General features: G+C 44.0%; 1 protein-coding gene across 1 annotated transcript in view; it reads right to left on the bottom strand.

Annotated features, from left to right (window-relative positions):
• The window catches only part of LOC309847251 (uncharacterized protein), a gene marked incomplete at its 5' end in the record, with an annotated part of 29,473 nt that extends 11,608 nt beyond the window's left edge, over positions 1-17,865 (bottom strand). The window contains 2 exons of the mRNA XM_082697195.1: positions 17,171-17,283; positions 17,626-17,865. Of these exons, the coding sequence (XP_082553321.1) occupies positions 17,171-17,283; positions 17,626-17,865 (353 nt within the window). The remainder of the gene's footprint in view (positions 1-17,170; positions 17,284-17,625) is intronic.
• Between the last annotated feature and the right edge of the window lie 232 nt (positions 17,866-18,097).

The following is an 18,097-nucleotide window of genomic DNA, read 5'->3' as shown; positions in this document are numbered from 1 at the left end:
TTTTTCTCAGACTCATGGGGAATAGCTAGTGTTGGTCAGGAACATAGTGGGAAATGACTGGAAAACAGGACAGAAGAACATATGAGGTAAGGACCTCTGTCAGAAAGAGCACTGGCTGACATCTCCGTCTCACGTCTCTGCAATCAGAAGGGCAACTCTGAACTAACCAAACTTAATAACCAGGTAGACAAAACTCACTAGAAAAATGAATAAGGCAAAGATTCCTAACGTTGGTCTTACACAATACAATGATGTATGACTAAGGAGGAAAGCAATTCAAAATACAACCATATAGAAATAAACAAGAAGGACAATGGAACATGAAACCTAAACACACGGATATGTCAGTTGATAGGACCACTGCATGGGCACCTGCATGGCACCCAACAGGTTATGCTGGCAAACACAGCAGGAGAACATGGTTGGAGGCAAGGAACATCTATATCCTTACCAAACACCTCCACTTTCAAATAAAGACATGTGTTAAAGGTTAAACTTTAAAAAGTTAAAGGTTGAATGTCATTAACAAATACTCCAGATTAGGTCAAAGCTGACAGACCCTTCCAAATTATACAAATTGGTTACAAAAAAAAAAAAAAACCTTGTCTATATCAGAGAATAAACTATATGCATGTAACATTGTAGACACATGGTCATGAATAGGATTCCCCTCTCCTTGACAGAAAAATTATTTTTAAAACCAACACAAGAGCATTAGAAAGTTGGACTGCTTGCTATGGTATCTAAACCATCATCAGATAGATCAGTGCACCCACCACACAGGAAAGAGAATACAAGAATGGGCTGAAGAACAAGGCAGAGCATGGAGCTCCCACTTATCCACCTGCCTCTGGTTGAACTGAAAGGTAAAGTGACTTGCTCGGGCAAAGTTCTAGCTTGCTTACTAACAATCTAGATAAGAAAGCTTGGACTAGAGCAATCTGGGAGGCTATAAAATCTGTAAACCATAGACATAGGAAGAATAGAAAAACCTCTGTTGAATGAATAGTGCAGACACCCACAGAGATAATAACGAGCACTAACAACACCCCAGAATCTAACTGAAAAGAAACCCATTAAAAACACAGTGATGGGGGCGCCTGGGTGGCTCAGTGGTTAAGCCGCTGCCTTCGGCTCAGGTCATGATCCCAGGGTCCTGGGATCGAGCCCCGCATCGGGCTCTCTGCTCAGCGGGGAGCCTGCTTCCTCCTCTCTCTCTGCCTGCCTCTCTGCCTACTTACGATCTCTGTCTGTCAAATAAATAAATAAAATCTTTAAAAAAAAAAAAAAACAAAAACAAAAACACAGTGATGTACACAGTACTGGGAAAACTATAGCACCTGACATTAATAAAACCAACTGGGTGACTAAAGGAAGAGGCATATTAAATGAAATTACAAAAAATACTGTGATGGCCCTAGAAAAATTTCAGGCATGAAGAACACCATCTTTTATTGTATCAACACTAGGTGCCTAATTTTTAGCCTAGCATGATGTAAGGCAGGTACGCTTAAGTCAGCATCAGCACTCATGGCCATAATAAGAATAGGTTTCTTAAGTGGCAAGAACAAGAGAGAATTAAAAACCTTAAAGGACATTATCTTTATATGGCAGGCATGAAACCACTAGCTGACCACAGTACCCACTGACTTGTCACTGTAGCCAATCTTCTAACAGCTCCAGAAAGAGCGGTCATACCACTGTTCTGAATTGGAACACCACCTTTCTGATCCAGGTACAACTCCATTGTCTGGGACATCCTGTACATCAGCTGTGGTCACCCTCCTGGTCACCTTATTATAACAGAGAACTCACCAGCATCACCGACACCCCCAACATGCCCAAACCAGTCCTTCCACTCCAACCTTTGCTATCTAGCACCATCTGCTCACTCTGGGAAACCTCCACCCTCTTGAGAAACCAGATATGTAGGGAAGCTGATGAAGCAATGGAAACCTTCACTTCAGTCACCACCAGGATCAACCAAGCCAGTGAACAACAGCCCTAATTATACACTGAGCTGGAGGATAAGGTTGGCCAAACTACTAACTGGATCTTGGTATTATAACCCAGTGTAAATACCAAGACTATGAGGGACCAACTTCTATACTTTGCCCTTATCTTACTGACACATGGTGGAGATTCTGTGAAAATAACCATGATTGAATCCCTGAATTACTTTGTGGGCCGCATTTGATCGTAGAGGAGAAGTTGTTGCATCTGTACCATTGCACCTTCAAATATTTATAGGCCAGAAAAGTGACAATTTACGACACTCCCAGTTTACACTGTTGAATCCATAGCCAACCTTCTAGTTGCCTAGAAGGTGTGAACACTCAATCATCAGAACCAGACCTGGGTGATCAGAGGCTCTCCACACCCCTGCCCTTGAAATATGGGTACCATTTGCCTTCCCTGCTCCCAGATGCCCCTCCTAGGCCATGATCTTGAGACAGTGATGTGTTGAGACCTTCTGGATAGTATATGTGGCTGAACCCAGTTAAGTCCTCTATATAAACATTAAGACGAGGCAATCCAGTTAGAGACACACTCATCTTCCCGCTGCCCAAGCAAACCTGTTCCCTTGCTTACTAAACCAGTTTACACTGTTGAATCCATAGCCATTCTGGAAAGGCTGCCTCTTTCTTCAGCCTTTCCTTGTCCTCTAAGTATAGGGGCCAGTTTCAGATCATACGGAAGTCTGCAGCCCAAGATTGGTGAACCAGGGACAGGACAGAAGCCATGGGCCATGGGAAAGAGGCATCTGCAGGGGAAGTTTCGAGTGGGTCAGGGACCTCCGTGTGGGAGTGAAGTCCCATATGTACATAGTTGAGGACCACTGTATGAGTGTAGGGACAACCTGAAAATACCAGGCATTCTAATTCACTTGCTGGAGGAACTGTGCCAAGTGCACTACAGCAGAGAGGGGAAGGGCATGGCTGTGCAGTGGGCTCCCTCTCTTGCGGGCAGTTTGGCTCCCTACTGATGATGCCTGTCAGAGGCTAAAGCTCAAGTTAGAAATTTGGAAGGAGAGCGGAGGTTAGGGAAGAATGTGTGTGTCCATCACTCTGTTGGCTTTAGGGTCTACAGACAAGGTGGAGGAGAGAGCAGGATGATAAACTGGGCCTTTGCACGTGGCTCTGCAAAGCTAGAAGAACAAGATCTCTTGACAATTAAGGCCTGAGCCCACGGAACCAAGCCCAGTTGGGACACTAAGAGGGGCCAACTGTGAGGAAAATTGAGGAAATTGAAGGGCCAGATATGGTGATTGACAGTCAAGTAGACAAAATGCCCCAGGCCATCCAATCCCTGATACAAAGGAAACAAAATCATACCAATGCAACCTAGCCAGCAGGCACCCCCTAGCTCAGGAATATGAACCGAGAGAACATACTCCCCCTGAGATTATTAGTACCGCTGCCAAGTTCCAACAAAAGGCCAGAAATATCCAGGCGTGTTTAGTGCAACTATAGGATACAGGGTTCAATGGCATTTTTCTGAATGGGCAGAAGGCACAGAAAATAAACACCACCACCACACACCCTGCCTTCTGGCAGCCCCTGCACTGTGCTGGGGCGGAGGAAAGGTACTCACTCACTTCGAGATTGGATCGTAAGTGAGGACCTCCCTGGACATGTGGGATGCTGAAAATCTGTAGAGGAGGTACAACAAATTCTTAGGGAGTTGGGAGTGAGACAATCATCCTACATTCCTATCTTTGAAGGCCATGACTAAGCCACATTCACTGCAGGAATGAAGGTCAAGATTCTTCAGCCTTCCCATAGCTCCTGCTATGAAATACTGGTATCCATGCTGAGCTCAGTTGTGGGACAAGACATTTATAATGGGCAATCCATTGCTTTCCTGCAGAAAATGGACAAATCCCAGGAATGGGTACAGACTGTGGGAGGACCCAGGACACAGAGGAAGCTTGGAAAGTCAAAAGCTCTCCCAGTTTTCTATAAAGTCTCCCACAAGTAATAGTAACCCACAAGTAAATGTGGGTTGCCACAGCACGTTCCCTCCTCTGGAACTACCCAACAACCCAACACTGTGCTGGTCAGCCTGTGGGAAGACAAAACTGAACAACAGTTCACATTTGCCCCATCTGCCCCTACCAGCCCTGATGCTTCACTCTTCCACGAAAGGCCTCAGGGATACAGTCTTATGCAGAGTGGGTGCCTCTCTTCCCCAGGTCTAGGATGTAGGCCAAGACTGCCTCCAGGAGAAGACCACTGGAGGCCATCGGAGGTGTCAATGGTGAGCTCACTATTCACTAGTCCTCCAGAAATAAAGGGTGACAGTTCTGGCAGATACTAGAGCTGGATGGACTCTAATATATGGTAGTCTTCAGAGGTTTCCCGGTCCCCTCAGTGCCACTGATGGTTGGGAGGTCAGACGGTTATAGTGAGGAGGTCCTCTGACACTGCAAATATGGCATCCCTCCACCAAGAAAATAAGGTTTCTATTTCTCCAAGACCAGAGAACATATTGGGCACTGATATCCTCCAAGGATCAAACTCTATAAACCTCTATCACTGAGTTCTGTCTCTTGGTTAAAGTAATCAAACCAGTACTGAGGGAAGTAGGAACTGAGAACTGGTAAGCCTGCCATTCCTGCAAGCAGGGCTACAATTTAAATAGATGTATCTGTGACTTCAAGTGATACGGGCTGGCCATGCAGCAGAAATCAGAGATTGAGAGAGTATCCCTAGAATTTTGGTCTCAGCTCTGGAAGGAGGCAGAAAGCTGATAAAACCCCCACCCATCCCTATGGAGCAAATACTCGCAGCAGTGTACATAGCACTCCTCCAGGTAGAGTCTCTTACTAAAGAGCAGTCCATAGTGATAAAGACTTCCCTGCTGTTGATGAGAGGGTGAGAATATGTCCCACTGACCTATCCCTGCTATGACTCAAGTCCCCACTGTGATTAAAGGGCACAACCATTTGCAGTAGAGGAACCCCCCAGGCCGCTAGCCTACTGTCTCTAGAAATGCAGGTACTACTAGGCCCCGTTGGATATGTAGGTCCTGCAGGTGCCCCTGCGTCTGTTTCTGTCATTCCTGCAGAGTGGAAGCAAGGCAATTCTGGCTGGTGACTGGCGTACAGACAGAGCTAGTCTTGCACTCTGACTGAGATGCTGTCACTACTCAGCCCAACACTGACACCATCTGGAGGCAAACGGGAACAGCAGAGCAACCAGTTCACCCAGGGCTGAACTCAGGGCTGCGTGGCTAGTGATCACTCATGAGCACATTAAGCCTTTGCACAGACAGCTGGGCTGTTCTAAAGGAACAGCAGGAGCACACTGCAGGAGTCAGCTTGCTTTGGAGACTCCAAATGGGGCCATGCACCAGAAATAGAAATGCTCGATCACAGAACAGGTGAGCACAGAGTGCGGCCAAAGACCAGGGAAACAGGAGGGATTGACTGGATTGACTGTGTTCTCTGAGGGCGCACTGAGGAGGGGTCCTTGAGCTCAGGACTCCTTCGGGCTGGAGATTGGGAGGTCACCATCTTTATCCCCATCCTCCAAAGCTGTACGGAAAGTGTTCAGGGAACAAAAGCTACTGAGACTGAACCTGAGCAGATTATTTAGCCTGGCACCTAGCAAGGGCGGTGCACTTCCGCCTCAGGCAAAGACATTTGAGAATCACTGCAACAGGCTCCTCCCCCAGAAGATCAGCAAGAATATCCAGCCCATACCAGGTTCACCAATCAATGAGAATTGCAAAACTCCAAAGCTAGAGGAAAACAACATAGAATTTACAGCTTTTTGCCCATGATCTTTTAGTCTTGCAAAGTTACATTTTTTTTTATTTTATTTTTTTCTTATTCTATTTTTTTAATTTTTCCTCTTTCCTATTTTAATGTTTCTTAACTATTTTATCCTATCAATACCTTTTTAAAAATATTTTCTAATTTTCATTGTTGTAGTCATATTTTATCCCCTCATTGTATTTAGCCTTATTTTTCGTATACATATGGGTTTTTTTTTTAATTTTGGGATCAAAATATACCCTAAATCTAGCACATGGCTTTGTTCTACTCTCCAGCCTGATCACATTCTTCTCTCTTTTCTCTTTTTCTTTTTTCAACCAACTTCTTATCTTACCAATTCCTTTCTTAGAATTGTTTTCTAATTTTCATCTTTACAGTCATATTCCATTCCTTCATTGTGTTTACCCTTATTTTTGTATATACAGATAACTTTTTCTTTCTTTAAAATTTTGGGAGGTAGTTTCTTCTACAACAGACCATAATACACCCAAAATCAAGTGTGGGGCTCTGGTCTATTCACCAGTCTAATATATATTTTCTCCTCTCCCACCTTTAATCTTCACCCAGTTTCAGGTCTCTTCTGATTTGGTTAGTGTATATTTTTCTGGGGTTGTTGCTACCCTTCTAGTATTTTGTTCTCTCATTCATCTATTTTTATCTGGATAAAATGATAAGGCAGAAAAACCCACCATAAAAAAAAGAACAAGAGGCAGTACTGATGGCTAGGGACCTAATCAATACAGACATTAGTAATGTGTCAGAACTGAGTTCAGAATGACAATTATCAAGGTGCTAGCAGGGCTTGAAAAAAATATTTGAGGACGATTTTAGAATGGAAGATTTCAGAGAATCCTTTTCTGGAGAAATAAAATCCCTTTCTGGAGAAATAAAAGAACTAAAATCTCACCATGTTGAAATAAAAAAAGCTATTAATGAGGTGCAATCAAAAATGAATGCTCTTACTGCTAGGATAAATGAGGCAGAAGAGAGAATTAGTGATATAGAAGACCAAATGATGGAGAAGAAAGAAACTGAGCAAAAGAGAGACAAACAACTACTGGACCACGAGGGGAGAATTCAAGAGATAAGTGATATCATAAGATGAAACAATATTAGAATAATTGGGATCCCAGAAGAAGAAGAGAGAGGGGGGCAGAAGGTATATTGGTGCAAATTATAGTAGAGAATTTCCCTAATTCGGCAAAGAGAACAAGCATCAAAACCCAGGAGGCACAGAGAACCCCCGTCAAAATCAGTAAAAATAAGTCCACACCCCATCATCTAATTGTAAAACTTGTAAGTCTTGGTGACAAAGAGAAAAATCCTGAAAGCAGCTTGGGACAGGAGGTCTGTACCAAACAATGGTAGAAATATTAGATTGGCAGCAGACCTATCCACAGAGATCTGGAGGGCCAGAAATAACTGGTATGATATATTCAGAGCACTAAATGAGAAACAAATGCAGCCAAAAATACTATATCCAGCTCCGCTGTCATTGAAAATAGGAAAGATACAAAGCTTCCAAGACAAACAAAAACTAAAAGAATTTGCAAACACCAAACCAGCCCTACAGGAAATATTGAAAGGGGTCCTCTAAGCAAAGAGAGAGCCTAAAAATAACATAGACCAGAAAGGAACAGAGACGATATACAGTAACAGTCACTTTATAGGCAATACAGTGGCACTAAATTCATTTCTGTCAATACTTACCCTGAATGTAAATGGGCTAAATGCCCCAATCAAAAGACACATGGTATCAGAATGGATAAAAAAGACAAGACCCATTGATATGCTGTCTACAAAAAACTCATTTTAGACCCAAAGAAACATCCAGATTTAAAGTGAGGGAGTAGAGGGCACCTGGATGGCTCAGTGTGTTAAGCCGATGCCTTCGGCTCAGGTCATGATCTCAGTCCTGTATCGGGCTCTCTGCTCAGCAGGGAGCCTGCTTCCCTTCCTCTCTCTCTGTCTGCCTCACTGACTACTTGTGATCTCTCTCTGTCAAATAAATAAATAAAATCTTTAAAAAAAAATAAAGTGAGGGAGTAGAAAACAATTTGTTGTTTCAATGGACATCAAAAGAAAGCTGGGGTGGCAATACTTATATTAGATAAATTAGACTTTAAGCCAAATACTATAATAAGAGATGAGGAAGGACACTATATCATACTTAAAGGGTCTGTCCAACAAGAAGATCTAACAATTTTAAATATGTCCCTAAGATGGGAGCAGCCAATTATATAAACCAGTTAATAATAAAATCAAAGAAACACATAAACAATAATAAAATAATAGTAGGGGATTTTAACACCCCTCCTTACTGAAATGGACAGATCATCTAAGCAAAAGATCAGCAAGGAAATAAAGCCTTTAAATGACACACTGGACCAGATGCATCACAGATATATTCAGAACATTCCATCCCAAAGCAACAGAATACACATTCTTCTCTAGTGCACTTGGAACATTCTCCAGAATGGATTAAATCCTGCGTTACAAATCAGGTCTCAATTGGTACCAAAGATTGGGATCATTCCCTGCATATTTTCAGACCACATAGTTCTGAAACTAGAACTCAATCACAAGAGGAAAGTTGGAAAGAAGCCAAATAGCCAAATACATGGAAGCTAAAGAGCATCCTACTAAAAAATGAACAGGTCAACCAGGAAATTAAAGAAGAATTTTTAAAAAAATCATGAAAATGAAAACACAACTGTTCAAAATCTTTGGGAAACAGCACAGGCAGTCCTGAGAGGAAAGTATATAGCAATACAAGTCTTTCTCAAGAAATAAGAAAGGTCTCAAGTACACAACCTAACCCTATACCTAAAGGAGCTGGAGAAAGAACAGCAAAGAAAACCTAAACCCAGCAGGAGAAGAGAAATAATAAAGATCAGAGCGGAAATCAATGAAATAGAAACCAAAAGAACCTAGGTAGAACAATCAACAAAACTTGGAGCTGGTTCTTTGAAAGAATTACTAAGATTGGGATGCCCGGGTGGCTCAGTCAGTTAAGCAGCTGCCTTCGGTTCAGGTCATGATCCCAGGGTCCTGGGATCGAGTGTCACATCAGGCTCCTTGCTCAGCAGGGAGCCTATGACTCTCTCTCCCTGTGCCTGCCACTCTGCCTGCTTGTGCTGTCTCTCTCTCTGTCAAATAAATAAATAAAACATTTAAAAAAAAAAGAATTACTAAGATTGATAAACCCCTGGCCAGGCTTATCAAAAAGAAAAGAGAAAGGACCCAAAATAATAAAATCATGAATGAAAGAGAAGAGATCACAACCAACACCAAGAAATATAAACAATTATAAGAACATATTATGAGCAACTATACACCAGCAAATTTGACAATCCTAGAGACACATACATTACCAAAACCGAACCAGGAAGAAACAGAAAACCTGAACAGACTCATAACCAGTAAGGAGATTGAAACAGTCATCAAAAATCTCCCCAACAGGGGTGCCAGGGTGGCTCAGTGAGTTAAAGCCTCTGCCTTCAGCTGAGGTCATGATCCCAGGGTCCTGGGATCGATCCCCGCATCCGGCTCCCTGCTCAGCAGGGAGCCTGCTTCCTCCTCTCTCTCTCTCTGCTTGCCTCTCTGCCTACTCTGTCAAATAAATAAAATCTTTTTAAAAAAATTTTTTTAGGGGAGCCTGGGTGGCTCTGTTGGTTGGACGACTGCCTTCGGCTCGGGTCATGATCCTGGAGTCCCAGGATCGAGTCCCATATCAGGCTCCCAGCTCCATGGGGAGTCTGCTTCTCCCTCTGACTTTCTCCTCGCTCATGTTCTCTCTCACTGTCTCTCTCTTAAATAAATAAATAAAATCTTTAAAAATAAAAAAAAATCAAAATAAATTTTTTTTTTTAAATCTCCCAACAAACAAGAGCCCAGGGTCAGACGGCTTCCCAGGAGAATTCTACCAAGCATTTAAAGAAGAATACCTATTATCCTGAAACTGTTCCAAAAAATAGAAATGGAAGGAAAACTTCCAAATTCACTTTATGAGGCCAGCATTACCTTGATCCCCAAACCAGACAAAGACCCCATCAAAAAGAAGAATTACAGACTAATATCCTTGATGAAGACAGATGTTAAAATTCTCACCAAAATACTAGCCAGTAGGATCCAACAGTACATCAAAAGGATTATTCACCACAACCAAGTGGGATTTATTCCTGGCTGCAAGTTTGGTTCAACATCTTCAAATCAATCAATGTGATACAATACGTTAATAAAATAAAGAACAAGAACCATAGGATACTCTCAATATATGCTAAAAAAGCATTTGACAAAGTACGGCATCCTTTCTTGATCAAAACTCTTCACAGTGTAGGGATAGAGGGCACCTACCTCAATATCATCAAAGCAATCTATGAAAACCCCACAGTGAATATCATTCTCAATGGGGAAAAACAGCTTTCCCCCTAAGGTCAGGAACACAGCAGGGATGTTCACTATCCCCACTGCTATTCAACAAAGTACTAGAAGTCCTAGCCTCAGCAATCAGACAACAAAACAAAATAAAAGGCATCCAAATCAGTAAAGAAGAAATCAAACTCTCACTCTTTGCAGATGATATGATACTTTATGTGGAAAACCCAAAAGACTCCCCTCCCAAACTGCTAGAACTCATACAGGAATTCAGTAGTGTCAGGATATAAAATCAATGCACAGAAATCGGTTGCATTTCTATACACCAACAGCAAGACAGAAGAAAGAGAAATTAAGGAATCGATCACATTTATAATTGCACCAAAAAACCATAAGATGCCTAGGAATAAACCTAACCAAAGAGGCAAAGAATCTGTACTCGGGAAACTATAAAGTACTCATGAAAGAAAGTGAGGAAGACACAAAGAAATGGAAAAATGTTCCATGCTCATGCATTGGAAGAACAAATACTGTGAAAATATCTATGCTACCTAAAGCAATATACACATTTAATGCAATCCTTATCAAAATACCATCAAATGTTTTATTATCAATTTTTTCAAATAAATGGAACACAAAGTCCTAAAATTTACATGGAACCAGAAAAGACCCCAAATAGCCAGAGAAATGTTGAAAAAGAAAACCAAAGTTGATGGCATCACAATTCCAGACTTCAAGCTCTATTTCAAAGCTCTCATCATCAAGACAGTATGGTACTGGCACAAAAACAGACACATAGATCAATGGAATAGAATAGAGAACCCAGAAATTGACTCCCAACTCTATGGTCAACTAATCTTTGACAAAGCAAGAAAGAATGTCCAATGGAAAAATTCAGTCCAGCACCAACAAATGGTGATGGAAAATCAGACAGCCACATGGAGAAGAATGAAACTGGACCATCTCCTTACACCACACACAAATATAGACTCAAAATGGATGAAAGACCTCAATGTGAGAAAGGAATCCATCAAAATCCTTGAGAAGAACACAGGCAGCAACCTCTTTGACCTCAGCCGCAGCAGCTTCTTCCTAGAAACATCATCAAAGGCAAAGGAAGCAAGGGCAAAAATGAACTATTGAGACTTCATCAAGATCAAAAGCTTTTGCACAGCAAAGGAAACAGTCAACAAAATCAAAAGACAACTGACGGAATGGGAGAAGATATTCACAAATGACATATCATTTAAAGGGCTAGTATCCAAAATCTATAAAGAACTTATCAAACTCAACACCCAAAGAACAAATAATCCAATCAAGAAATAGCCAAAAGACATGAACAGACATTTCTGCAAAGAAGGCATCCAAATGGCCAGAAGACAGATGAAAAAGTGCTCCACATCACTCGGCATCAGGGAAATACAAATCAAAACCACAATGAGATACCACCTCACACCAGTCAGAATGGCTAAAATTAACTAGGCAAGAAATGGCAGGTGTTGGCGAGGATGCAGAGAAAGGGAACCCTCCTACACTGTGGGTGGGAATGCAGCTGGTGCAACCACTCTGGAAAACAGCATGGAGTTTCCTCAAAAAGTTGAAAATAGAGCTACCCTATGACCCAGCAATCACACTACTGGGTATTCATCCTAAAGATGCAAATGTTGCGATCTGAAGGGGCATGTGCACCTGAATGCTTATAGCAGCAATGTCCACAATAGCCATACTATGGAAGAACATAGATGTCCATCAACAGACAAATGGATAAAGAAGATGTGGTATATATATATACACAATGGAATACTATGTAGCCATCAGAAAAACTGAAATCCTGCCATTTGCAACGACGTGGATAGAACTCGAGGGTATTGTGCTGAGCGGAATGAGTCAATCAGAGAAAGAGAATTATCATATGATCTCTCAGATATGAAGAATTTGAGAGGCAGGACAGGGGGCCGTAGGGGGTAGGAGGGGAAATGAAACAAGATGGGATTGGGAGGGAGACATACCATAAGAGACTCTTTTTTTATTATTATTATTCATTTGACAGGCAGAGATCACAAGTAGGCAGAGAGGCAGGCAGAGAGAGAGAGGAAGAAGCAGGCTCCCCACTGAGCAGAGAGTCCAACGTGGGGCTTGATCCCAGGACCCTGGGATCACGACCTGAGCCGAAGGCAGAGGCTTTAACCTACTGAGCCACCCAGGCTCCCCACCATAAGAGACTCTTAATCTCACAAAACAAACAGGGCTGCTGAGGGAGAAGCGGGGTAGGGGTAGGGTGGCTGGGTGATGGACATTGGAAAGGGTGTATGCTATGGTAAGTGCTGTGAAATGTGTAAGCCCAATGATTCACAGACCTGTACCCCTGGGACAAATAATACATTATATGTTAATAAATAAACAGACAAACAAAATTTCATAAAACTATATACCACCTAATATTATATGTCAACTACACTTCAATATAAAAAATTGCCCTGTACAAGTTTAAGTTTACATCTAAATCTTGACATAAGTTCAAACACTTTCAAAAGATGTAACACCCCACATGTTCCAAATACAGATATTTTAAAGTAAAAAAAAAAAAAAATTGCTGACTGCAAAGTTCCTAGAAAGACCACCATCAGAGCCATCAGTGGCTATGCTCATATTTGGGGTGGGTTTATGTGATTTACCCAGAGCTAAGGAGCTTTGAGTACCTGGGCATCCCTATATTGAAGACAGGGGGAAAAAATCACTCTAAAAACAAAATCATCCCGATTTTACCAGAAACATGAGTGGGTACCACTGGGACTGTGCAGCTGTTCTCTCCGTGAAGGGAGAGTGGCTAGTCCGGTACTGACTGGCCATACCATCCAGGTAATTACTGGGTAGTCCCAAATGGGGCCCAGTGGTTTTGTGGCACAAATCTTTGCCCATGGCTTCTATCTGGGTGGTGGGGCTACTGTATCCTGGGTTTTCCGTAGGCACAGGGAGAGCCTGTCCCATGATAACAACAGTTGACAGCCTCCCTCTCCTGAGGCAAGACGGGCACACTCCATCTTTGACTGATTCCCTCATCGGGCTGCCATCTTTGTTGGCTCCAGTGGCTTTGCAGCCATTGCAGCACATATGGCACACACAGACCTCACTTAATCCACTCAGTAAGCCTCGAAGGATCACTCCAAAAGCCCATCCTTACTGACCACTGAAATGTCTCTAATGAGAAGAGCTGTCCCCCGAGACAACAGCCTTGGACATGATTCCTGCTTCACAAGAGCTGTGGGCTCACACTCGCTGCATCTGCTAATGCATCAGGTTTATTAAGTCCGACGAGGACATGAGTCAATGCCCTAAGTGAACTCACTACCAGCCTTGGATTTAATACATCAGTGGTTGGGATCCTGGGACTCCTGGTGGAAAAAGCTGTCACTGATTCTGGGAATCCTGGTCTTAATCCGTGTTCTCTCTTGCATAGTTGCCGTGGTGTCTGCCCCCAGTGAGGCCAGACAGATACCACGGACCCCACCTCTGGGCTAGTAAGCCCCTTTTCTGACCACACAGGGCACGCTGCAGAAGAGGGGGCGGGCATGCATGTGACCTTGTAAGAGGTGGTCACGAAAGGTGGAGTGTTCGGGGAGTTCACCAAGGGGATGTGGCCACCACTAGCTGTGACCTGGACTCAGGCACCCGACCCCTTGCCTTGAAATGTGGGGTTTGCTTGCCTTCCCTGCTCCCAGAGGCTGCTCCAAGGATGAACTCCTTGAACAGTGAAGTGGTGTTGAGGCCATGTGGATGGTCTACAAGACTAAATCCATTAAGACCTCTATATCAACCTTTAAGATGCGGCAGGTGGGTATAGGGTTCTACTTTTGCTATAAGTGCGCTTGCTTACTAAGCCTGCCTCTTTCTTTGGTGTCTTCCTGTCCTCTGAACAGGGGCCGCCTTCTCATTACATCTGGGAAGCTCCCAAGGAGTCCTGAATGAGATCATTAATAATAGATCCATGGACACTGTGTCCAGACTTTCACAGAACAGGGACACCTAGTAATGAGCATAGAGGACACACAGGAAACTTAGCACCTAATACTTTTATCCTTGGTGGTATATATCAGGCTTCAATCTCATACCACTGATTTCTGCCCTAAGAATTTGGGATTCTTTGTTAATAAACACTCTCAAAATCATATTGGGAGCTACGATAGTGGCCTAAGACTTGAAATTTAATATGCAGGACTTTCTGAACAGACAGAGATCCCCCACACGTGCTCAGTTTTATCCAACTTCATTTATGTCCAGTTTGCAACCTCTGCCCAAAACAGTGACTAAGAGGAAGGAAACCCTTACAGTTCCTTGTTGGACTTGCAGGAGCCTTAAGAGGAGGAAAACAGCAGCCACTTTTTCTTCAATTCCAAATCGATCAAATCACATTAAGCTTTAAATATTTTGAAACCAGATGATCTCAATTTAACACACATGCCACGGCAGCTTTGTCATCACTGGGTAGACAGATGGATAGCATTAGCAGCGTGTTACAAGCCAGAAGTGAATTTCACATGGACCTTAGCAAAGCAACGGGAATTCTGCATTAAGGAGCTGGAGGAATTGCTAAAACTTACAGAATACCAAAAAACCCGCCATGAATGATGTTTCTCTAACTGCAGACTAACAATCATAGCAGTTAAGATTGGTTGAAACAAGGAACAGATAGAATTATAGAGCATTCATGGTCTCAGAGCAATCCTGGTCACCTGGGATCCCAGGTAACCCAGCCAGAAGCAAAGGAGACACCACACATCCTGAAGGTCGTGATTCCTCCAGCAACTGTGAAATCGGACTATCAGCATTTCAAGGAGGAAACATGACATTGTGTACCACACTTTTGTGCTTCCCCAACATCAAAAGACGGGGAGTGGAACCTATAGGCCACAGAAGCCCCTTTCTGAGAGAAGGGAAAACATGTTCCTAAGGATGTGTTGGCAGAACGGAGTAAAAGTGCCTTTATACCTCTCAGAACTTTGGCCGTCCCTATGGTATGAGTACCTATGAATATGGCCTCGGTGCCTCCTTAGCCAGTGATGTATAATATAGGAAGCTGGACGAGGACGGCATGGTCTAAGCCCAGGCTCTCCCTAACCTATTCATGTCAAGGGAAATGTAAGGACACAACATGGTGGGACCAGTGCGAACTGAACAGGGCATGAACGTAACCATAGAAGGAAATGGTATCATTCCAGGCTAGAGAAGATAAAAGAACTACTAAAATAACCAGAGAAATATATCACATTGAACCCCTAAAATTAACCTAATAAAGTCCTATGTTAGAAAAGCAAGGACAAGTACAGAAACATTTGGAAATTTAGACCAACACAGTAAAAGAACTCTTCGGGAAATGGAAAGAGAGCAAAATTATGCATTCTCGAAATAAATGAGTTGTGATGTTCCAGTGTCTGGACACACACCGGATAGTGCTGTGCATGCTTGTATTCCCTGGAGGGGGACCTTAAGAAAATAACATTTAGAGGCACCTAGGTGGCTTAGTGGGTTAAGCCTCTGCTTTTGGTTCATGATCTCAGGGTCTTGGGATCAAGCCCCGTGTTGGGTTCTCTGCTCAGCAGGGAGTCTGCTTCCCCATCTCTCCCTCTGCCTGCCTCTCTGCCTACCTGTGATCTCTGTCAAATAAATAAAATCTTTAAAAAAAATACAAAATTTACTTGAAAACATGATTATCAAGGAAGTTAAAAATGACTAGCTTAAGAAATTTAATTTTTGGTCGTTTGGCGATTGGGTATGGTGCCATGTTCAAGATTTCTTTGGTATACTTAGGTATAGAGTTGCTGATGCTGGTTGTTAAAATATAGTGTCAAAGAATGTGCATCAAAGGAAAAATACTCACAAAATAAGATTGTGATTAAGACCATAAGCCCTGTGCAATTTTGTTTTTGTGCGCTTGGATTTGTGCAAGGCCTCATGTGATTTGAAATCACAGAGTGGATCATTGTGTGTTGATCTGATAGGATTTCAAATCTACCTGTTTCTGGTGAATTCCGACCCCTCCCCAAATTGTTTTTAGTAGTAAAGGTGTTTTGATCTAAGAGTGCAGAAAGTTGTGAGGGGGTGGCATCATCCCACCTGCTCTCAGCTGTAGGAACTCAGTAGCTCCGTTGCCGTGGGGGGTGGGCAGGCGGGGCAGGGAGGGGGAGCGTGTCAATGAAGACACAGGAGAAGCAACTATGGTAAGAGGACATTTAGACTGTAAACCCCGACAGCTTCTGGGGACTGAGAGCATTTGGTCTAGCAAAGCCAAATGTGCACTTAAAATTTCTCTCCAAAGACCTTGGAACAATGAGCTCCTGCCGAGGGAAAGAAGGCCCTTTTATGGGCAGTGGGGAAAGCCAAGCAAAGGCCCCTCAGAGATACATCTGCCCATGGACACCAGCACCCTCCTTCCCCACGAATGTGCTCTTTTAATCTGGCTCTGGTAGCTGCAGGTGCGTTCTCATTCGGCAAAGGTGTCTCCTGTCAACGTATCCCAACTACATTTGAACTTTATTGCTTTCATCTCCCCTTGCCTAGAATAATAGGATGATGACCTAGCCTTAGTTTGGAATATATTAATTTTTTAATGGTAAATTAAAAAGCATTACCCTGTATGCTACTGGGTGGAGATATTTGCACAGGGAACCAGTGTTAAAGACATTGTTGGCAAAGACAAAATCAGTCTGAGCATGATTTGCTTCCCCAAAGCAAGCCGACTTCAGGGGGAATATATACATTGGTGCGGTTAGGACTTGGATTCTGGCTGATAAAGGTACCACCCCCACCCCCACGCCCGCCTCCAAAAGTTTGCAACTGACCTCATCTGACCTTGCCTGTTGCCAGTCCCTGGCTCCCCTGGCCCTGTAGGCCCCCACATGCACAGTATACACCAGTTGACTCCCCAACTCCTTGCATTGTCTCAAGCATGGAAGGTGCTCACCCTGAGTCCTTTTGAGACAGCCACTGAAATGAGCGAGAGACAGGAGTACTTACCGTTTTCCGAAGTTCGGCGCTTCTGCAGCAATCAACGCCCCCAGGAGTCTCCTATCGGGATACCAGCATGCTAGAATCAGCCCTTGCAAGGCTTCCAGATTCCTCAGCACTTCCTTTACGGGGAAATGCACATTTGTGTGGATTAGCAGGAAAGAAATGCTGGATACCCTGCTAGCCCACTCCTGCAGACTGGCCTCCCCAGATAGCTGCCCTGGACCAGAAGCCTGGCTACGCGTGCCTGCGCGGTGGAGCATGCGCACAAAGCACCCGTCAGCCTGCAGACGCGGGCCTGGCGACGACGTCCAAGCCTGTAGAGCGTGGGTTGGTCCTGAACCACGTGCATAGCTTCCAGGCTGGAAGGAGCCCACCACCCACAAACCCTTCTGACACACGCCCTTCGACGGGCCGGGCTCAGGCCCCATTTGGAATGGCTGCCTGATGGCGCCCGGACTTACCAACAGCCAAGGCTCGCAGGTGTCTCTCGGGGACGGAGATTCCCGCGGCCCAACAAGCCGCGTCCCGGCAGTCCGGACTCCTCCACCTGTGCCCTCAGACAGGAGATGCACAACTGTGCAGGACAGGGCTTGGACAGGCAGGTGCACCGTAACCCGGAGAGCCCGCTGTGGAGACCCAGCTTCTCGAGCCGCTTGCCCTGTTCCAAATGGCCGGCGGCGCGACCCTCCCCGCTCGCCCATGCGCAGTACGTGCCCCCTCAGCGCCCTCCACCCCGCCCCGGGGGCAGCTGGGGACGGCGGCGCCCGTGAGGGGAGAGCTGGTCCTGAACCACCTGCCTAACCATCAGGCCCCTGGGATCAAAACCCCACAAATATTTATCAGTGCAGTTTGGCTTTTTTTAAGGTTTTCCTCCACTAACTTTAGGATGGGGCTATATCCCAGGAGGCCTACAATATAATTATTAAAACTCTT

Source organism: Mustela nivalis, assembly GCF_964662115.1.
Source record: "Mustela nivalis genome assembly, chromosome: 13".
In the NCBI taxonomy this organism is placed as follows: Eukaryota; Metazoa; Chordata; class Mammalia; order Carnivora; family Mustelidae; genus Mustela; species Mustela nivalis.
This window is presented reverse-complemented; position numbering and strand designations above follow the sequence as displayed.